The 21,819-nt window shown below is 36.6% G+C and overlaps 1 protein-coding gene across 7 annotated transcripts in view; it reads right to left on the bottom strand.

Moving 5' to 3' along the window:
• The window catches only part of MMS22L (MMS22 like, DNA repair protein), a 124,173-nt gene that overhangs the window by 21,257 nt on the left and 81,097 nt on the right, over nt 1–21,819 (bottom strand). For all 7 annotated transcript variants that reach the window (XM_060419226.1, XM_012182737.5, XM_042253387.2 and 4 more), the window contains 6 exons: nt 19,206–19,399; nt 13,831–13,981; nt 11,824–11,975; nt 10,695–10,837; nt 4,981–5,140; nt 272–441 (listed from right to left, as the gene is read on the bottom strand). In XM_060419226.1, coding sequence (XP_060275209.1) covers nt 272–441; nt 4,981–5,140; nt 10,695–10,837; nt 11,824–11,975; nt 13,831–13,981; nt 19,206–19,399 — 970 coding nt within the window. The remainder of the gene's footprint in view (nt 1–271; nt 442–4,980; nt 5,141–10,694; nt 10,838–11,823; nt 11,976–13,830; nt 13,982–19,205; nt 19,400–21,819) is intronic.

Genomic DNA, 21,819 nt, shown 5'->3' with positions numbered 1-21,819 from the left:
GCAAATGCTGGATTGTCTACGCTAGTCAGTCTCTTCGCTCAACTTTAAGCTTCTTGACAGTGGAGGTTTTGCCTCTTTCATCTTTGTTTTCAGAGCTCAACACAAAAGAATTTTAAACCTGTTCAGTGGAAATACATCATCACAAATGTACATTAGGAATATAACGTATGGTTTTGAAATCTGCAATTAGTAAACTAGTAATCTGCAATTAGTAAAAGGCAAGCTTCAATTTTTTTTTCCTTTTCCTTTTAAGCAGTCACACTTACTATACCTGGAGATACAAAGGAAGACTCTTCTGAATTGCAGTCAACATAGGTGCAGGCAGCTCCTTCTCTTGCTGTAATACTGTATGTGGCAGCAGTAAACAGTCTATAATCCGGAATAGTAACTTTTGGGCTTTAGAGGTGGCAAAGATCAGTGCCCATGATTTAACCAGAATTCCTAACAAAGAGGAGTGGTAAGAGAAATTATGGTTATCTTCCAACCAGAAAATTTTGTCATTCCAGTTAAAAAAAAAAAAGTATATTTAAAACACAGAGGACCAAGTTAAAGTTGGCAATAGGAAGAAACATGTATTAACAGTCAAAAGACATATGCCAAGTATTTCACTAAAGAGGCAACTGTCTCAGAATTCTGGGCCAAGAAAAACATACATTTCCTGAGCAACTAACTGGCATTTAATACATACACACAACGTGTGGTTATACATTATGCGAAGTTATAGACTGAATCTTCCAATTAGCCAGATCTCTCTCTCTTTCTCTCTTTGCTCAGGCTGCTAGGAAACTCAGAGGCCAATCTGCAGTCCAACTTTAAGAACACTGTAACACCATATATTATGCTCTTATGTATATATTCACTTTTCCCTGGGCTTCTTCATGCTACTATAAATGTTACTGATAGTCTTATTTCTTTACATTTTAAATTACATTTACAGGCTGTCTGAACCCAGTTTGCCACAAGAAGGATCACTAAATTTAATTGTTGAAGTAGAAAAAAAGATTAGTTGTAACATCTTGAAGCAATCACTTAACCTCTTGGAACTTCAGTTTTTATAACTTCTAGCTATTTAACACAAACACTGAATTTAAATTTTGATTCTATAAGAAGAGAAATGGACTTCTTTACTACATGAACTATATTATGGTTTCCTAATGGTAGGAGTCTGTCAAAAAACTGCTATATTAAATGATGGTAAAACAACAAATGAGCACTTTTTGCTTTTTAAAGTAATTAACGGCAGATATATACTTCCTTTTAGAGTATATTACTGCTACTGAGGCCTCTTTTACTGAAAAATATTAGTTTAAAAGGAGATCATTAAGCACTTGTCCAAACAGCAGTTGCTGCATAAACTTTTATATTTTATTTCATCTTAGAAAAGCAAAAAAGATAAAATTCAAAGTCATTTCCATAAAACAGAAAGTTTAAAATTCAAGCTCTGAAGGAAAATAAAAATATGCTTAGAGATGAATATAGTTTTTTAAAAAAACAACAACCAATAATCACTTCTAAGAACAAACAGCAACATTAATCTTCTTTTGTAAAAGGAAATACAATAATCAATCATAAGAAACACAATGCTCACTTAGCAATATTTTAAATAACGCTGGCCTGCTGCTCATTTTTCCAGTAGGTGAAAATCTTGAGGATGACAGTAGTGTAAGAAGAGCTCACATTCTAAACACATTAATACACTGGTAAGAGGAACTGTCATCATCACCAACATTTGAAATGATTCATATCACTCTTAAGTGTCACACAGGTATTAACTTATAAAGAGCAAGGACCTTCCAACTGAAAACGCCTCATCTACCCTCGTATTTTATCTTCTGCAATGGTTATAACACTGACGAAGACTTGAAATTTCATGAGTTCATAGAATGTAGAGATGATACATTTGTTTTACTGCTATCAAGCCCCTAATTGAAAGTTTCAGGAAAGAACATTCAAGGGCGTGTAGAACTGAAAATGCAAAGGAAAAATTTTTTAAGTAAAAAACTGGAAAAGGTTTCAATACACAGAGTAGCTTTGTAAGAAACCAAGTATTTTTCCTGGCTAAGAACTATTCCCACTCCAGTATTCTGGTCTGGAGAACTGCAAGGGGGTTGCAAAGAGTCAGAGAGGACTGAGTGACTTTCACTTTCACTTTCGTTTCCTTTGTAGCTCAGTCAATGAAGAATCTGCCTTCAATGCAGGAGACCTGAACTCGATTCCTGGATCTGGAAGACCTCCTGGAGAAGGAAATGGCAACCCACTCCAGTACTCTTGCTTAAAGAATCCCATGGACAGAAGAGCCTGGCAGGCTACAGTCCACGGTGTCGCAACAGTCGGACACGACTTAGTGACTAAACCACCACCAAGAACTATTACTTACTTACTGATAAAGCTGAAAATACAGGAAAACTGTGGGGAATATATTTCCACAATTGAAAGCCACAACACAAGAATTCTTAGGTATTTACTTATTTTCTGCTGCTGCTGCTAAGTCGCTTCAGTCGTGTCCGACTCTGCGAGACCCCACGGACGGCAGCCCACCAGGCTCCCCCGTCCCTGGGATTCTCCAGGCAAGATCACTGGAGTGGGTTGCCATTTCCTTCTCCAATGTATGAAAGTGAAAAGTGAAAGCAAAGTCGCCCATTCGTGTCCGACTCTTTGCGACCCCATGGATTGCAGCCTACTAGGCTCCTCCGTCCATGGGATTTTCCAGGCAAGAGCACTGGAGTGGGGGTGCCACTGCCTTCTCCGACTTATTTTCTACTCTATGTATATAAGAGTTCTTATGTATTTCCTTATTTTCTATTCTATGTATATATTAAGCCTTAAAAAAAAAGACAATTGAGATCATTATATATTTTTAGATGTAGTTAACAGAAAGCAACTTTGCTCATTTTGTAACACTACAAAATACACTACATAGTGTATAAATAAATAGATTTATATTTAAGGTTATTAAGTTTCAGAGATATTTAGTTAATATATGTCATCCTCTACACTGGAGGATCTCTTTAACCACTATATCATCAGTTCCCAAATCAGTGCCTGATATACACTCAGTAAATGTTTTTATCTGTTGAGAATACAACAAGATGATGGGAATAATAAGATAAGGCCACTAACCATAAGCAAGTTTAAATTTTACTGGAGGCATATCAAGTACACAAATAATCCTAATAAATGGAAAGCTACCAAAAAAAAAAAGTCAGAAGAGAAGGACAGGTGAAGCAGAGTTAGGGAGAGCAGGTCTTCCTGGGCTGGACAGTAAAGGGTCATGTGTAGAATTTCAATTTGAAAGATCAAAGGGGAAGAAGGATCCCAAGAGAGAAACATGATCAAAAGGAAAGTCATGGAAACAGAAAAGCCAGAGATATAAAGAATGGGGGGAAAAAAAGGATATAAAGGGAAGGACAGTTGAAGACACTACTGAGAGATCAATCCTGCCTTCTCAGAAATTACCTGGAGACAATTAAGACCCCAGATGCCTTAGTCTGGAGTGATGCTGTCAAGAGTTAGTGCCTCCACTAGCAGCAGTGCAACTGAATAGCAGAGGCATTTATCCCCAGGGAGGAACCAGCCAGGTAAACCAACTACCGAGGTTTAGGTGGTTAATTTTCTTTCACTCTAGATGATGTGACATCCCAACACACCCGAAACAGGTTCCAACTCGCAACAATTTGTATTTGCTCTTTCTCTGTTTTCTTCTAAACCTGTGTCCCTGTAAAAGACATCTGTTCCTAATTTCTGCTGACAAAATGGGCAATACTGTAGCAGTGTACTCTATTCCCAGACTCTGAGGGCTAGACAAAGGGAAATACCATATCCACTGGCCATTAAACAAAAAATCAAGCATGTAACAAAACAAAGCCCCCCCCAGTTCTTCATAAGGAGAATGTCCCAGGTCTACTTATCACCAATCCAAATGATTTTGCAGTTCTTGATAAGACAATCATGTATTTTGTAAAATAAAGACATCCTTCTAAAATCATACATTTAGCTTGGCAAAAATCCAATAGCAACTAATAAATTATAAGCCTAAATGCTGAAATACATGTTAATCTAAATTTTACTAAGTTAAATTTATAATAAATTCTCACTTATATTTTGCTCTAAAATTAAAATGACCAAATTGCTACTACTGCTTTCACTACATCCTACATCATCAATATTTACACATTTTCACATTCTCCTTTATCTTTCACAACAAAGATAAAAGGTTTCAGACAGCCCAAATCAGGTTTATTCATATGTTCACAAGATCAAAGGGAAGAGATATAAGGTTTTGGCCACAGAGAAAAAAAAAAAAAAACTTAAATTCTGTATAAAAACTTCTAAGGAAATCCTTCTCATTTCTCTTTATCCAGTTCCTATTCTTGGTTAGCAACAAGGTTTTAGTGAACAAAGATATTCAAATTACTGACTTCCTAAAGAAGGATGACCTCTGTTGTTATAGCGCAGACACAGAAGAAGATTTCTTTTCTTTTTGAAAGGAGAAAACATTGTGAGAAACAAGATTTGAAGCATAAATATCTTTTAGCACTATAATAAATCCTTTCCTGACCTCCTTCATACAGAGCAGACCATAAAAAATAGAAAGAAGTGATGGTTTTCTGAAGTTTTAAATTCTAACAAAGCATAGATAAGTGTTGGGAAAAGGTTCATTTTAATTATGCAGGCATTCACAATGTGAATGATTTACAACAGACTATATCTGTAGCAAGCTGGAGTAGGTGTGTTTTTTGTATTGATCATAATTAATTTTAGTATTAACCAAACATAAGAAAAGTTCTGAAAGGAGGTAGGGCAAGACATAGATACACTTGAAAGTCAACATGAATTATTTTAAACTAAATCACTGTCTTTCAGATTATTCTTAAGATTGTGTGGAGAGTAGTGACTTAGCCAGTGTATCAGTATATTCCTATCCATCATGATACCATAGGTTCAGTCTAGGGAAGTTTTAATAAAGTCAGGAATACATACCCATCATCGTATAAGTCAGCTGCAGCCCTGCACTGGAAACTTTTTTCCCCAAATAAGGTTTTATATATTTTAATATTTCACCAAGGTATTCTAAGGACTTTGTGACCATGGCAGATTTATCAGAAAATGTCTGCAGATTCCCGTAAGTTATACCAACAGCCTATAAATAAGAAAAAACATGATTTAGCATTCCAAGTTTTCTACAATACAGATTTTGAAAAATACAGATAATTTCTCTTTCTACACACACACATACATATCCCTTACATTTAAGCCTTCATCCTTAACTTTCCAATAAATGTTCACAGCAATTAAAATCCAGAAAAAAGAATTATCTTGCCTTTTATGATTAAAATAAAGGCTAAAGGAAGAATTAAAAAAATCAGTTCACCAATAATTATGAATCAGCAAAGTATTAGTTAAAGACACATGGAACTAATATACAAGAAGCTTATAAACAAATTTCCTATTAGGCATTAGGTGAGCCAAACAGATGGCTCACCATATTTCTAGCACATAACTGGGAATTCCAAATCCGCAAATTTCGACAAAAAAAGACCTACTGGTGAGGTTAATCAACTCTTACAAGTCAGACCTCCATAAATAAAGTTCAGCTTTATGATATGAGTTGATTTTTCCCTCAGAATTTTGTTTATAAGCCAATAGCTTAACTTTCTCAGAGGAAAAAAAAGGTACAAAGGGTAGAAATGGTAAAACGGGGAGGCAGAGAAGTGTGAGATGAGGTGGTAAAAGAATAATGAAGTCAGAAGAAGAAGGTAAATACCTGAGAGGCTAGTTGTGACAAGGTGAGAATAAGCAAGAGCTGAGAAGTCACAAAAAGAGTCAAGAGAAAACTGGCTAGGGATGGGTGAGGTTTGAGGACAGTAGTAATGTTTCTAAGCCACTACTGAGAACTTGCAATGAATTTGAATCACCCAAATTGGACCATGAATGGCACTAGTATACATGGTTATGTGGTTTTTCTCCTGAAGCTCTCAGAAGATAAGACAAAGGAAAGAAACCAGGTGGTTATACTGATCCAAAGTTGAAGGTTTAGAGCTTTAACCAAAAGACAGGGATGGAAGACTTTGAGTATGTCGGTTAAGAGTAGTTGAAATGAGGCCTCCAAGAGGTTTAGTTAAGGTAGATAGAGAAGAAAGTGAGACCATCAGAGGACGCTGCACTTGGGAAAAAGGGAAAGGAAGGTCCTGATGAAGTCACTCAAAGAGTTGGAAGCAAAGTGATGACAGTCAGTGAACTTTCAGATGTACCAAGTGACGCCATGGTTCAGTGGTTAGTCATGGGAGTGGATGGATGCCAGCAGAAGTGAAGATCACTGAGACTATTGGAGAAGATTTGAAATGGGGACTCAAGATAAGTTATCCAAGGTGATATTAAAGTTAGCCATGTTGATGATAAAACGTAGAATAAAGGAAAAGATAAGAAACCTAGTGAACTTGAGTGATTAGGAAGTGAACAGATGAGAACAAGAGATATATACTCAACGAATCCCCTTTTCCATTTAGGTCTCTGCCCTCGGTTTTCTATACTTCTTTTTCAGGACCAGAAATTCTCAAACTTTTTGTCTCAGTTTCCTGTTATACACTTTAAAACTGAGGATCTTAAAGGGCTTATTATTATATTATTTGAACTATATCCATTGAAATTCATGATATTAGGAATTACAACAGAAAATTTCAAATTATATTTTTAAATTATAAACATGTTACTATAAGTAATATATTTTTAGTGAAAATAACTTCCTTTTCCAAAACAAACAAAAAAACATACTGAAAAGTGGATTTTTAAAAATATTTTTGCATATCTCTTTAACGTCTGTTCTAATAAAAGATAGTTATTCTCATATCTGCTTCTGCATACAATCTGTTGCAATATGTTGTAGATAAAAACAAATTAAGTCTCATAAATACATGTAGCTGGAAGAAGAAAAAATATTTTAATAAATTTTTCAGATAATTGTGGGATTCCTTTTTGATACTGAAACTTGACAGGTGGTATTTCTTAAACATCAGTTGTAATATGGCATCCAAAGTCACTTTAATGCATATTCTGTACTCTGCTACATTAAAAGCCACTGGTCTATCCAGTGCTTTGAATGCATGTTTTCCACCCATGCATGCTTTCTAAAAAGTCTGTACTTGTTATCTGAAAAATTTTGCTTCCCAATTTGGACAACACATTTCACTGTCTTTTTTTACAAATCATATTTGTTAATATGACAAATAATCGTCATTTGTTAACACCAATGCTATTCAAAAGTCTTAAACTATCAAGAAGTTTTCAAGCTCCTGGTGGCAAATGTAAGTGTTCCAAAATTCTAATTTTCTTGAAAGCTTCGGAGAAAGCAACAGCAAGCCACTCCAGTACTCTTGCCTAGAAAATCTCAAGGACGGAGGAGCCTGGTAGGCTGCAGTCCATGGGGTCACTACTAGTTGGACATGACTGAGCAACTTCACTTTCACTTTTCACTTTCATGCATGGGAGAAGGAAATGGCAACCCACTCCAGTGTTCTTCCCTGAAGAATTCCAGGGACAACGGAGCCTGGTGGGCTGCCGTCTATGGCATTGCACAGAGTCGGACATGACTGAAGCAACTTAGCAGCAGCAGCAAAAATGCTGTCTTTGAAGTGATTTCAAAGTTACTTTCTTTGAAGGGATAGGCTCATTTTTAAGAAAATATTTGCCAAATACTCAGGTCTGAATAACCATATTTTGTCAGTTGTTCTTTCATGATAAAGGTGTCCGTTCAGCATGCAACTCAACTACATAAGTGTTTCTTATTTAAACAGTCTTTCTTCGGTGTGCAGCAAATGTACTTTAAATACACTTCCTATCATCATTCGCAGAATACAAAAAGGGCATGTACTCAAGTGTCAAAATTTATTAAAATCAATAACTTTATGGCTTCATTAGTGCTATTCTTAAGTGAACTGGCTTTTCTCTCCCCGTGTGACTGCATGGCCTTGAAAATTATAATGATTACTAGCATAATCTTGGGCAATCCAGACCACGGTATTACGTTTAGGCATTCTCATTTTGTCCATTTCCCTGAACTTCTCAGGGCCACATGAACAAAACAGATGAGATAACCTGGGAACAGCTGAAGTGCTGCCTTGATGGCTTAAGAATTTCTATCCCAAGGGGTGGGAAATGGAATCTGTTTACTGGCCAGAAAGAGAGATTAAGCATTGAGTATCTTCTACATGGCAGGCAGAGGGTAAGCTATATACTTTTGAGCTCACAGAACCCCTGAAAATTACTGACTCCTAAAAGTCTATGAAAAGACTTTTGAGAAAACCAGTGCCCTAGATTTCAGTATTTCTCTAAGTTTAGCCTTAACCTCTCCAAATTATGAGATGTGTATTTTTCAGTGCCTTGACTATCCCTACTTTCATGCCATGCTATCGTTTCTCTGCTAAGAAGAATTAACATAGCAGGTCCCAATATCACTATCTTTAAAAGGCTTATATGCAAGGTTGGCCCTTGGTTGGTTTTTGGAACCTTAAGATATTTTTTCCCCATCATTTTCTGATAAGAATGGCTCACTGTGCTTCAACAGTTTGTGCAACCAATACAGTTATGCTGGGTATCTGCTTTCCTTCTAAGAATCTGGATTTTTAAAAGTGCTGAACAAACAGGGCCTAGGTGGCCAGCCCCTGGGCACTCAAGTCGTTTAAGAGTTCCCCCAGTAAAGAATTTCCCAGGTGCTCTCACAGTTCCTTGCTGAAAGAATTAAGCATGTCCAGGGTAACATCACTAGAAGACGAATCTTGGGAGCTGTGCTTGGTTACTCCAGATGTCACCCATGTACCTTTTCTCTTTGCTGACTGTACTTCGAAAACTTTCACTGTGGTAAGTCATAGTACAACTATATGCTGAGTTCTGTGAGTCATAGCATGTGGTGGGGGAGAGAGGTTCCTGAGCACCCCCTGACACAATTTCAAACTAAACAGGTTTAAAATTGGGCTTCTCACCTACTATGGCCCCATCCTAAATCATGAGCTCTGCTTAAGGTCATCATTCTTCTAGTTAAACACAGTATTTCCTAATCATTCAATGATACCCTAGTTCAATCTTCAATTCCTCCTAAATCCCACTAGTTTCTGGCCATTAGTGCTCCTGAGCCTTTAATGTACTCTGTTGTTACCAATTTTCTTTAAGTCATTTGATCAAATCAGACCTACTTAAAAATTTATAAACCTGTTCATAATAAAATCTAAACTTCTTATATCAAGATGCTCTGAATTCTTAACCTGCTGATTCACCTATCAACTAACTGGTACTTATCATATACTATCTTATATTATTATTTTAATCTCTGGGCATGTCTTATATTCTCAGACAAGTAAAAGTTCACTAAGATCAAGGACTAGTTCTTTTGGTTCTTCAAGTCCCTAAGAAATCTTCGCTTAATACTATCTAGCATTTAGCGAATAACTATAATTTAGTGAGTGGTGAAAGAGCAATTAAGTTGGATAGGATTAAATTAGGAGAGCCTTTGAGTATGATTGGTGGGGTGCTTGACTTTTACATTCTTTTCTGGTCCAGGATGGTCCCTGGTAAAGATGTTTAATTACAGATGGAGATTCAATCAACAACGAAAGAAAAGGCTCCAGAGACATGTGTATTTTACATTTGCATATACTGAAGATTCCCTGGAGAAGGGATAGGCTACCTACTCCATTATTCCTGGGCTTCCCTGTAAAGAATATGCCTGCAGTGTGGGAGACCTAGATTCAATCCCTGGGTTGGGATGATTCCCTGGAGAAGGCAAAGGCTACCCACTCCAGCATTCTGGCCTGGAGAATTCCATGGACTGTATAGTCCATGGGGTTGCAAAGAGTCAGACACAACTGAGCAACTTTCATATTCACTTTCACTATACCATTATGAAATATTTTTAAGATTAATACGACATCTCTGTTTTACAATTATATTTTAACTTAATGAAAACCAATGGGAGAATTCACATTTATGGAAAGAGCTTATGGGTTGTAATGATTTTCATTGCAGTTAATATCAACCACAGTGGGAAAATAAACCAAGTTTTACTGTGAATAGCTTACAAAAACACTAATCCAAGCACATTAACAACCTCAATTAGGCTATAAAACAAAGACTATCATGTAAGATAGATCCCTACAAAATTAATAATTAAAAGTAAAATGTTGAATGGGACTATTTATTATAGAGACAAAACAAATGGATTAGATTTTAAAGCCCCAACCATGTTATGGATATGAAGTAGTTGGTGCTTACGCTGAATACACACTAAAATTTTACTGTAAAATTTACAGTTTGTTATAGGGCGGTAAACATTAAGTTGGAACTATTATGCACCATATATAAGGAGATTTAAGTACCTGAAGAATATGGTTATCCAGCAATTTTAGCAATAAGATACTCCTACGATTCCGATCAGATTTGGAGTAAGGTTTTTATATGGCATTCTTTACTCTTATTATTTTTCATTAAATGTAATTCCTCTGCTGTCCTCAAGAATGAATTATATGCTCTATCTTAGATTCACAATTCTATTCCTCCAGAATTTTATAATAGCAGCAACCAATAATATGATTCAGTTTAAAATAACTCATTTTATAGAAAAACATAATACATAATGAACACTTCAGGATTTTTGGAAAAATAATTATAACTGATTTGGACAATTATATTAATGAATAAAACAGTACCTCAAAGAACCGAACAAGTGCTTTTTTAGGATCTTCTGGGATGGGTAAATATTCAACTTGAGACTTTGAGAAAATATTCTTTACTTCTGATAGGTTAAATAGCAACCTTGTCAGTTCAGTCAACTGTTCCATGTAGTCCTTTTCTGTCAAAATAAATTATATTTATATGTTTATGATATAAATTTGTTATTTATATATATATGTGTGTGTACACACACACACACACACACACACACACACACACACACACACGACTGTAGTAGGAAACAGCAACCCACTCCAGTATTCTTGCCTGGGGAATTCCATGGACAGAGCCGCCAGGCGGGCTATATAGTCCATTGGGTCACAAAGCGTCAGACACAACTGAGCACATGCATGCACGCACACAGGGGAGAGCAGAGAATGGAGCATTCTTCGTTTGTTTTAAATGATTTAAAATTTAAATGATTTGTTTTAAAATTAAAATTTCTACATTATTAAAAGCTAAGTTTCTTTCACTACAGGAAGGCTTTATTTAAAAACAAACAAACATTTACTTGTGAACATCCTAGTCCCAAAAGTTATTAATGTAAAGCCAAGTGATATAATAAAACATAAAAGTAAATGTGGAGCATGTTTTCAGTCCAGCCTTTCCAAGATTTACAACTGGCCGTAAACCATAGCTTTAGGAAAAGGAAAATGCATACGCTCCAGACAACCAGGACAGTATGGAATATTAAAAAAAAAAAAAGTTACAAGGAAAAGGAGGAAATTATTCATAATTGGATATTTTTCTTTATAGGGTGTTCACAGTATGATATCTGGTTATTTACTTCCTGTCTCCACTTTTTTTTTTCCTGATCAGTTTCTTCAAGGTAAAAAAAATAGCTTGTCACCTAAGAGCAAATTTTTGTTCCACGCTTCCAAGGAAATAAGTTCTTTTATCTTTACAGGAGAGAAATTCATCATATACAGTAATGGGAAAATATCAAGAAAAAAGAAACAGACTGCAAATGGAAATAAACTTCTGTTCATATTAATACCTACAAACAAATATATTTTTAAAATCTTTTCTATTAATTTATGTAACAAAACAGGAAATTCTAAACATACTTAGCAATCCAGAAAGCAAAACACTTGCAGTACTTACCAACTGCCTGTTCAGGATTTATATCAATGAATGAGTCATCTGGCACATGAAGGTTTTTTACATACATTTGCAAAATGCAACGGATCCATGATCTTACAGTTAGGGCTTGAAAAGATACGCAGCCTGAACAAGAGAGTACTTCACATAACATGCTGTAAAAATAAGTTGATGAATATTAAAAACAGAAACCAAAACAAAACCCTGACAATGTGTTCCCTGAGTACAGAGACTCTGAAATAAAACATTCTAATACTCCCCAGTTTTTGGTCTCATGTATCTTACAAACACGAATGCAGACATGCTCTGCTGAAAATAACACTACAGATACCACAAAATATTTTAGACAAACATTCTTGCTTTCACTTATAATGCCCTAATTTTAAAATTTTCCTTTTTCCACTGGTGGCATACATATGACTTATGCCAAGGGAGAGACATGGTTAAAATTAGAAAAACAAGGAAGGGGTTTAAGTAGCTTTGTGTGATGATACTGAAGGAATTGGCAAGCACAATAAAAAACAGTGGCCCTTAAGAGTAAAACAGAGAAGTGGTCATGACCATATACAGAAGAAAAAAGATAAAATACATTTCTACGAGGGTCTCCCAACCAATCCAATCCCCATCCCTTCCTTTCCCCTCCCCTCCCCCGCCCACAGGAACTCCAAAATAATATCTGAACAAGAGTTTTTAAAATTATTTTACAAAGTCAAAGGTCTGGCTTAGTCTGATTTCTAATCATTTTATAAGAGAGGATGGGGATAGTCTTCACCTAATTATAAATGTTATGTAAAGTTAAGACACTTAAAAAATACATAAATCATAACTCTAAAAGTACTGTTTTCAAATACTCTGAATACACATTTTCATAAAAAAAGAGAACACAAAGCAGAACTCAGATGGGCTGTTTATTACCTATACATCCTCCCAATGCTACTTAACATCTTTGCATTTCACTTCAGTTGCTTCATTTCAGTTAGTCCTTCCTTGCTGCTAACATACCAATATTATTTTAAAAACAAATCCTTCAAGATAATTTCGGCACAAGTATTTAACAAATAATATAAACAAATGTTTGTTGTCATCAAAGAATTCTTAAGCTGGAAAGGATCCTAAAAGTAATCCAATTGAAGTTGAACTCCCTTACTGTGTAACTGAAAGCTAGTGAGAAAATGATTAATGACTATGCTTAATGAACTTCTTTTTAAGAAGAATACCTCTCTTCATTTTCACTGACTGGCAGCTGCGACCAGATCAACACTGGTCTCTTAGGTTTTTATCTTCCCTTATCTTGATATTCTTATTTGAATCACCCTGATTGTTCTATACCACTTCTATTACCGACTGTATATTTTTTTCTGCTGGGGTTCCTCAGATCTCTTACGTAATGCAGACACTTAAAAGTCATGGAAATCAAAGTTCAAGGTGATGACGTCTTTTGTTCACCGCTGCACAAAAGTCAGATCTTTAAAAACCTAGTGTGACGAGGAAAAGTGAAGAGTGAAAGTGAAGTCACTCAGTTGTGTCCGACTCTTTGTGACCCCATGGACTGTAGCCTACCAGGCTCCTCCCTCCGTGGGATTCTCCAGGCAAGAGTACTGGAGTGGGTTGCCATTTCCTTCTCCAGGAAGGTTTAAACCTCTGAGCCACCAGGGAAGCCGAGGAAAGCTACCATTAAACTACAACTGTGATAATAAAACAGTGTCTTACAGATTTAGCAATATTAACTGTATAATTTCTTTCACAATGGTGAGTGTAAAAGATCATTTCAGGAGGAGGTTAAGGCAGTCCTATAAAAACCATTTTGACAAAGCAGCAGCAACATTGTTTTAAGAAAAGTTTCCTACTATTAATACAGTCAAAATGTGGATACACAGAAAAGCAACAAACTGTCCAAGTGAAAGCATATATAGCAAAGATCAGTTTTTATTTTGGAAATGCTCACCTTCCTTGTGAACTAATCTACTGTGAGTTTATTTTAATGTGTACACCTGAAATAACAACACTTACCTATTTTGCAGGAAATGACTTAAATATCTGGCTACAACTTGGGGCCAGATGATATCATCCCAACCAAAGAGTTGTATCATTGATGTAACTGGCTGAGGCTGAAGATCTGATGGGGCTGTGCTGGGCAAGTCCATCGCCAGCAAAGTAAAATCTAGATTTGGAATGAGAGAAACTTACAGTGAAAATGTAAAAAAAAAAAAAACCCCACTATCTCCCTTAAATTATGTTAATAGTGATTTTTTTAAAAAAAAAATCAGCACTAAACAGTAAATGTCACATTTTAGAAATGTAGAACAGAAAGCTAAAACTGAACTAAATTCATATTGTCAAAGAAATTTCTGTGCTGATTATCTGCATCTCCAAGAAAGGGTCTGGATAAATCTGTCTCAGCATCATCACAATGCATCCATTATAGAAAGGCCCTTCAAATGGTAAATTAGAAAAAAAACCCAACATTTGTTTATTGATTCACTGCAGTCACTTCTCTTGTTGTGGAGCACAGGCTTTAGGGAGCAGGAGCTTCAGCAGTTGCAGTTCCCTGGCTCCGGAGTGCACGCTCAATAGTGGTAATGCACGGGCTTAGTTGCTTCAAGGCATGTAGGATCTTTACAGATCAGGGACCAAACCCATGTTACCTGCCTTGGCAAAGGATTCTTTATCACTGAACCACCAGGAAAGCCCTCAAATGGCAAATTCTAAACGTGATGGCTCTGCTCAAGAGCCTCTCTCACTCAAATAATCCATTACCAGAAATATTTCTAGCATCCACTCTTTTCCAATCAAGTTAATTTACTCATCCTACCACAGACACGACTGAGTGATTTCCACTTTCACTGACCACATATGAAGAGCTCTCACTCACCATGAACACTGGACATTTTCTTCTAGTAAACAGTGATTTCCTACAATCAATTCTCCACTTCCCTAAGAACTCAAAAAGCCTAGGAACCAGAATTTCTTAGATCGCCATGGTAAACAAATAGACTTTATTTTGTGATTTCGTGGGATTCCCCAACCTAACTTGCAGTACTTCAATTTCTGTGCGTGTGGACTCAGTCATGTCCGACTCTTTGCAACCCCGTGGACTGTAGCCCACCAGGCTCCTCTGTCCGTGGGATTCTCCAGGCAAGAGTACCGGAGTGGGTTGCCATTTCCTTGTCCAACATTAATTTATGTTGATCAATAAATTATTTATTAAGCACTGCCTCCTGTAATGCTCCCTCAAATGGTGGCTGTTTGTATCTTCCCACATTCTCATACACTGGACCCACAGAGGGTGAGCAACTTCTGGTCCACACTGCTGCTTCTAGACCATTCTCCCTTCCTCTTCTTGAAAACCTCTGGCTCTGAGTCTCAGGTCATGAAATTACACCAACGCTCTCTTCGTTACACCTGTCTACTGTTCCCTCCTTTGCCACCTCTCATTCCTTGAAGACTGTAGCTCATGATCCTCCTTTCTAACTGCAGTCCTATCATAGTTTTGATGATTTTTTTTTTCCTCCCAGTCTCTTGGCCTTGAACTTCTCACCTTCAGTGAGACTATCTTCCACTACTTTAGCTACTCACTCCCATGGTGATAACAGAGAACATGACACCGCCCATAAGTACAATACCACTGAAATCCCTACTTTGAAGACCCCTCCTTCTGGCACCAAATCAGCTTTCCAACTCTCCTCCTAGGTTCCCAACCCCTCCAGCAATCCTTTGATTCCATCAGGACCTACGATTCATTGGTCCTACAACATTCTCTAGGTTCCTCACTGACTCTGTGCCTTCCTTTCCCCTTTCAGGCAACTTGACTGAACGCTCCATCATTATACTCATTTTCATATACCATCAATTCCCTTGCCTCTTACTTGATTCACTGAACTTGCCTGGAAAAAAACACCATCTGTTTTAATTACAGTTCTTCTTCTTCTCCCTACAGGCACCTATGACCAGTATTAAGTGGCCGGTGAACAACCATGTGGCCTGATCGCACTTTAAATTTATGACTACAGGTGGTAAGCGGGTCCTTAGAGCTGGCCACCATTCCTACCGTATTTCCCTAGTCCATCTGGTCTTTCATTCTCTTACAGGATTGCTGCATACCTTCTCTCCTCTCTCCACCATCAGTCGGCATCTCCTCCCCATCTTCATTTTCAGTTAATGACTTTTACTACTTCATGGAGAAATGAGAAGCATCAGAAGAGAATCACCGCATCTACCCTGCCGCCTCCAAGTGGACCCATTTACTCTGCCTTCTCTTCTGCTACCACAGAGGATCTGAGGCCGAGTCCTCAATGAAATCCTACTTCTCCTGGGCATTAAAACACAAATGACTCTCTTGCAGCATCAAGTTTTCTCTCGCTCCTATACATTCCTGTCAGCATTATAAATATGCTGGAGTTTCTCCCATGTTATTAAAAAAAAAAAAAAAAACAAAAATAAACCCTCCTTGACCCCACCTCCCTCTCCAGCTAACATCCCAGTTTTTTCTACTTCTTACAGTGTGTGTGTGTGTGTGTGTTAGTCACTCAGTCGAGTCTGACTCCTTGCGACCCCATGGACTGTAGCCTGTCCATGGAATTCTCCAGGCAACAATACTGGAGAGGGTTGCCATTTCCTCTTCCAGGGCATCTTTTGACCCAGAGATCAAACCTGGGTCTCCTGCATTGCAGGCAGATTCTTTACCATCTGAGCCACCAGGGAAGCCTCTTTTAGTGGTGATACTCAAAAAGATTTACTTAAGTTTGCAGCGAGAAGAAGTTCTTGCATTTTCTCTTGGATATCTTTAATGGGCCTTTGCCTCTACCCACTACAGCAAAAAACTAGTGACCTTTGTCCTACTACATCCAATAACCAATTCTCAGGCCCCATCCTAACTGACCCATTAAACAGATTCAAAATGTTGATCACTATTCCTTCCTTAAAATGCTCTGTAATTTGGTTTCCATGGCACTACACTTAATAGGTTTTCACATCACCTCACTGGTAATCCTTTGTAGTCTCCTTTCTTGGTTCCTTCTAATCCTATAAATCTGAACATGGGAATATCCTGCGACCTGTCTTCAAACTTCTCTTTTTACTACTTACTCTGTTAGTAGTCTTATCCAGGTCATACCTTTATAAGACAATTTGTACGTAAATAGCTTCCAAATTTAAATCTCCAGCTTGGACCTCTTCCCTGAAACTCAGGTTTATTATCCAGGGGTCTACTCAACATCCCTACTCAGATTTTAAGGGATATATATAAATATATATGCATCTCCCAAGTCAAAATCCCAGTCTTCACTCATATAAATTTCTTTCTGCCACAATCTTTCTTATCTCAAACAAGGGTTTCTCCTTTCGTCTATTTTGCTTACCATATCAACCCCACTTAGAAAACTCTGTCAGCTCTACTTTCAAACTGGAAATCTGACCGCTTCTCACCACTTTCACTGCTCCCACTGCGGCCCCAGCTGTCCATCTCTAAGCTGTTACAAGAGTTCTCTATGTGACCTCCCCACCTCTCGATAGTCTCATCTCTGCCCAGCAGCCAGAGCAATCATATCACCTCTCTGCTCAAGACTTTCTAGTCTCAGGGTAAAAGTGAACATTTTTACAACTATGTATAAGGCAGAAGAGAAAGCAGTTCTACATACCCTGTGGATTGCGTCTCTGACTACTCTTTCTCCATTTCTTATGCAACAAGAGCTTTGATGGCTTCCGTGTAGTTTCTCGAACACACCAGACATGCTCTTGCCTCTGGATTTTTGCATAGCTCATATCTGCATAGCCGCATATCTCACCTTCTTTGGGTCTTTGCTCAAATGATCCCTATACAAGTTTTCTGGGCAACTCTTATTTAAAATTATAACTTGCCTGTGATCTTTCCTTGTGCTTAATAGTTCAGTTGTGTCCTACTCTTTGTGACCCCATGGACTGTAGCCCGCCAGGCTCCTCTGTTCATGAGGATTCTCCAGGGAAGAATACTGGAGTGGGTTGCCATGCCCTCCTCCAGGAGATCTTCTCAACCCAGGGATCAAACCCAGGTTCCCTATCTCTATCCTTTTCTATACTTTTCTTTTTCTCCATTTATCATCATCTGACATATTACACATTTTACTTACCTATGTTCTCTTCCTTCCATAAGAACGTGGAGCTGATGCATGAAAAAAGGAATTGTAGTTCTTTTTTTCCCATTGATAAATCCCCAATGGCAAAGTATTCATAAACTATTTTTTAACGCAGGAAATTTTGCCTTCTGTCTTTACTTCAAAACAAACGGCAAACCCACATATATTTGCTTTATATCTATATTACTATTTATTTTCAGGACCTAAGACAGTACTGACTAAAGTTTATCATTTTGGTCATTAAGTGAGAGTTGGGACGATGAATGGTAGAAAGATAAGTCATATTGACTAGTAATGACTGCTTTGGTTAAACTGAAAGTCAGTATCTTCACAGACATTCCAGTGGTTGCAAAAGCACTGCCCGGCTTAGTTCTCCAATCTACATATCGCTGTAAAGTCTTAATTATGGAAGCACTACCAGAATTCAAAATCTTTTCAAATGTATATTATGAAGTCTTTTATGTAATGCTTTTAGCTCAGTTTTCCTTATTCACACTAGGGTAAAACAAACCTTGGTTTAGAACTTAGGTTTTTAAAAGCATTTACGTTTAAATACATTAAACATCTTCTTAAAAACCGCATTTAAATACATGTAGTCACCATATTGATCTCTATTCCAGTACTTCTTAACATACGTTGGATAAGATATCCCTTTGAAAAAGATAAAGACTTCTTGTTAGGAAAGCGCATATGTGAATATATATATTTAAATTCTTGCCTATAATTTCATCTGATTCAGAGTCCATTAAAGTCTAAGGACATGTCTATAGGCTAATAGTCAAATTAAGTAAAAATTACAACCTAAAATAGAATCTAACAGAAGTCTGAACAGTAACATTCTATGTACTCCATGTCATTCTGATCTCATCAGCTTTATGTTGAAGGGTAATTCATTCCATCTCTTTTTGCTGTTTATTCAATTTCCTATTTTACTAGGTATCTGCACATACAATCTGAAAATAAACGACCTGAACTAGAAGTCAAATGCTGCTTTACTTTCCAAATAATGCATGAATAAGAAAAGCTCATGTATATACAGTATTTTTAAGGTTAAAAATGATCTGTTTAGCAAATCATCACTTAATTTTTACTTTTACTAACAGGAAAATAATAAGCCAAAGGATCCTAATTTTAAAATACATAATTCTTTTCTTCCTGGTTGTCAAAATATTTATTGCACTGTAATAAAGTAAGAGTTTGCTACTAAGCAAACAGAAGAAAAAACTGACAGAGTCTGCAAAATGAGAAACTAACTGGCAAATTGAGAACGCTGACCTGCAGCTGCATCCGCGAGTTGTGAGAGAGGCACTATCTGCGACATTCTCTGACTCTTCAAAAATGAAAAGAAATGCCTCCACAGTGCACTGGCAACTGCAGCAAGGTGGCGCTCTTTAGTCGATAATGAAGACTGCACAATGAGGTCCCCATTCTCCCTTTGAAGTTCCTGACACAATCGTTGATGCATACTCCTAAAAACAATAAATAAAAATACAGCTAACACCCAACAAACAAATATAAAATTTTTCTTTAAATACATTTTGGGGTTTTAACATTTACACCATGTGAAAACTGAAGGACAGGTCTATCTAATTAAAACCTTTATGCCAAGACATTATGCATTTCTGGTTATTTGATGGATGAACGATGGCATATTAAGTACCTTAATGTTAATGTTAATTACTAATGTCAAGCATTAATTATATGCTTTTTAATATGTCAGATCCAAATGAGAAACAGGCAGCTTCAAAATGAAGGTCTGCATTTTGCAACTCGCTATGACAAGTGATTTTACTTACAATCTAGACATAAAAACAAAATTTTAAGCCACTTCTTCTGTGAGCTTTAGGTTATGATGTACCAAGAGGAAAGTATTTATGGCTTATATGTGATATTTTAAATTAAAATACTTCCCTTGTTTAGAGCAGACATAGACATTAAGCTAGAATATAAAACTGCTAGATACATTATTAGTCATTTGGTCCAAAAAAACCCATAATCATTTTCACATGGTAGAAAATAATAAAATCATTATTCTCCATAAATCAGTAAAACATGAATTCAATGCTGCTTCAAGTTTTGATTTGTTATTTACTCACTTTTCCTATGGAAAATTGAGACATCTCTAAGACTTTAACAGAAACATAACAGAGGTGAATACCGAAAGATTTTTCTAGTGATCTGGAACAGAAGACATTAATGCAATATGCCCAACAATTAATAATATTATTTAAAACTAAATGTGCAACTGTGATGTTATTCCTGTTTCTGTATATATAACTGTAATGTTATTTCTATTTCTGTATATATAACTGGCATCTCAATTGAGTAGACACAAATGCATAAACAGCATCCTTAGATTTGTTTTCAATTAAAGAGCAAACAGTGAAAATTAACCACTGGAGCTAAGCCAGAATACTTCCTTTGACAGTAGCAGTATTCCAGTAAGAAAAATGACTAGTACTTTAAAAAAAGAAGAAAAACATTCCTGATGCTTTAAATGAAATGCTTCATCAAAAGGAAGTGGACACTCAATATAACTATATAAAATATGGAACTAACTAATGCACAGATCTAAAGCAATTCCACAAAAAGATCAAAACTGGTGGCAAGACCGCATCATCGTATTTTTCACATAACTACACAAAAGTAAAGATTTTAAGTATAAGTTATGCAACATTAGGACTCTATGTTAATGCTACTTGCAGTACAGAGGGCAGTTCAAAATACCTGGAGAAAGAACATCGTAGTAAGCAAGTTTCATAAAAACTAACCAAATACCTGCTATGTCCTCTTCCTGTAAAACTTGCCTGAGATGCTTTCAACGTGAACTAGTGGCTAAAGATTATTTCAGGCCCGTTAGCTTTGAGTAAGATGAATATCAAACCACTAAAATCCATTTGGCAACTAACTCAATTGCCTATATCAACAAAGCAAAATTCATGGGTACATTTCAAGACACTGGAGTCCAAGTGAAATAATACCACCATTTGCAAAACCCATCTAAAGCTTTTTCAAGTATATTGGTCTCAAAGGATAATAAATAATTTACTATACTTGGGTAGGACGGATTTTACTATTTCTAAATAAAATAAGCCATTTTATTCACTCTTTAAAATCGATTCTCCAGGAAGCGGTATCATTTCTGATCATCCTTTACGAAGCTGGAAATTCTTTAACTAAAAATCACAATTCTATGAGATGGGTGTCACTAATCCTCTTTAAGAGGATAAAGATGATAATGATATCCCCAAAGGTCACATGGCTAAGAAGAGCTGGCCCCATAATCTGAATCAAAATCTGACTCTGAAGCCCATACTTTCCCTTATACACTAAGACACACACCCTTTAACACTAAGACATGCATGTGTGTGCACTCACACACACACACAATTAAAACATTGATCAATTTTCTTCTCTCCCTACTTGGATTGAAGAAATTTTACTAAGTCTAAGAAAAGAAGCTGGACAAGCCACGTGTAGCTTTGCTTTGTAAAGTGGTAGGGACGTAGGTTTTAAGTAGAAGACTGACTTTAAAATCATTTTGGAAATATACATGCATAACCAGCCCACTTATGTTCTAAAAGATCCAATATAGCAGAAAAAAAAAATCTGCTGAATGTCAAGCATTTAAATTGCATCTATTTAAATTGCAGCTTTCACAGAAACAATAGCAACATCTAGCATTTACTAGTACTTACCATGTGCCAAGAACCACACTAGAAGTTTGTAAGCACTGTTTCTTACCCTATGAGGTAGGTATAATTATGATTCAAATCTTATAAACAAGGAAATTGAGGCAACAGAAGTAGCTTGTGTTGGGTAAAACTGCTGGTTATTAGCAAAGCCACTCAGAGCTGTGTGACCTTAAAAAAAATGAGTAACCATCCAA

The sequence above is a fragment of the Ovis aries genome, chromosome 8 (genome assembly GCF_016772045.2).
Source record: "Ovis aries strain OAR_USU_Benz2616 breed Rambouillet chromosome 8, ARS-UI_Ramb_v3.0, whole genome shotgun sequence".
Classification (NCBI taxonomy): domain Eukaryota; kingdom Metazoa; phylum Chordata; class Mammalia; order Artiodactyla; family Bovidae; genus Ovis; species Ovis aries.
This window is presented reverse-complemented; position numbering and strand designations above follow the sequence as displayed.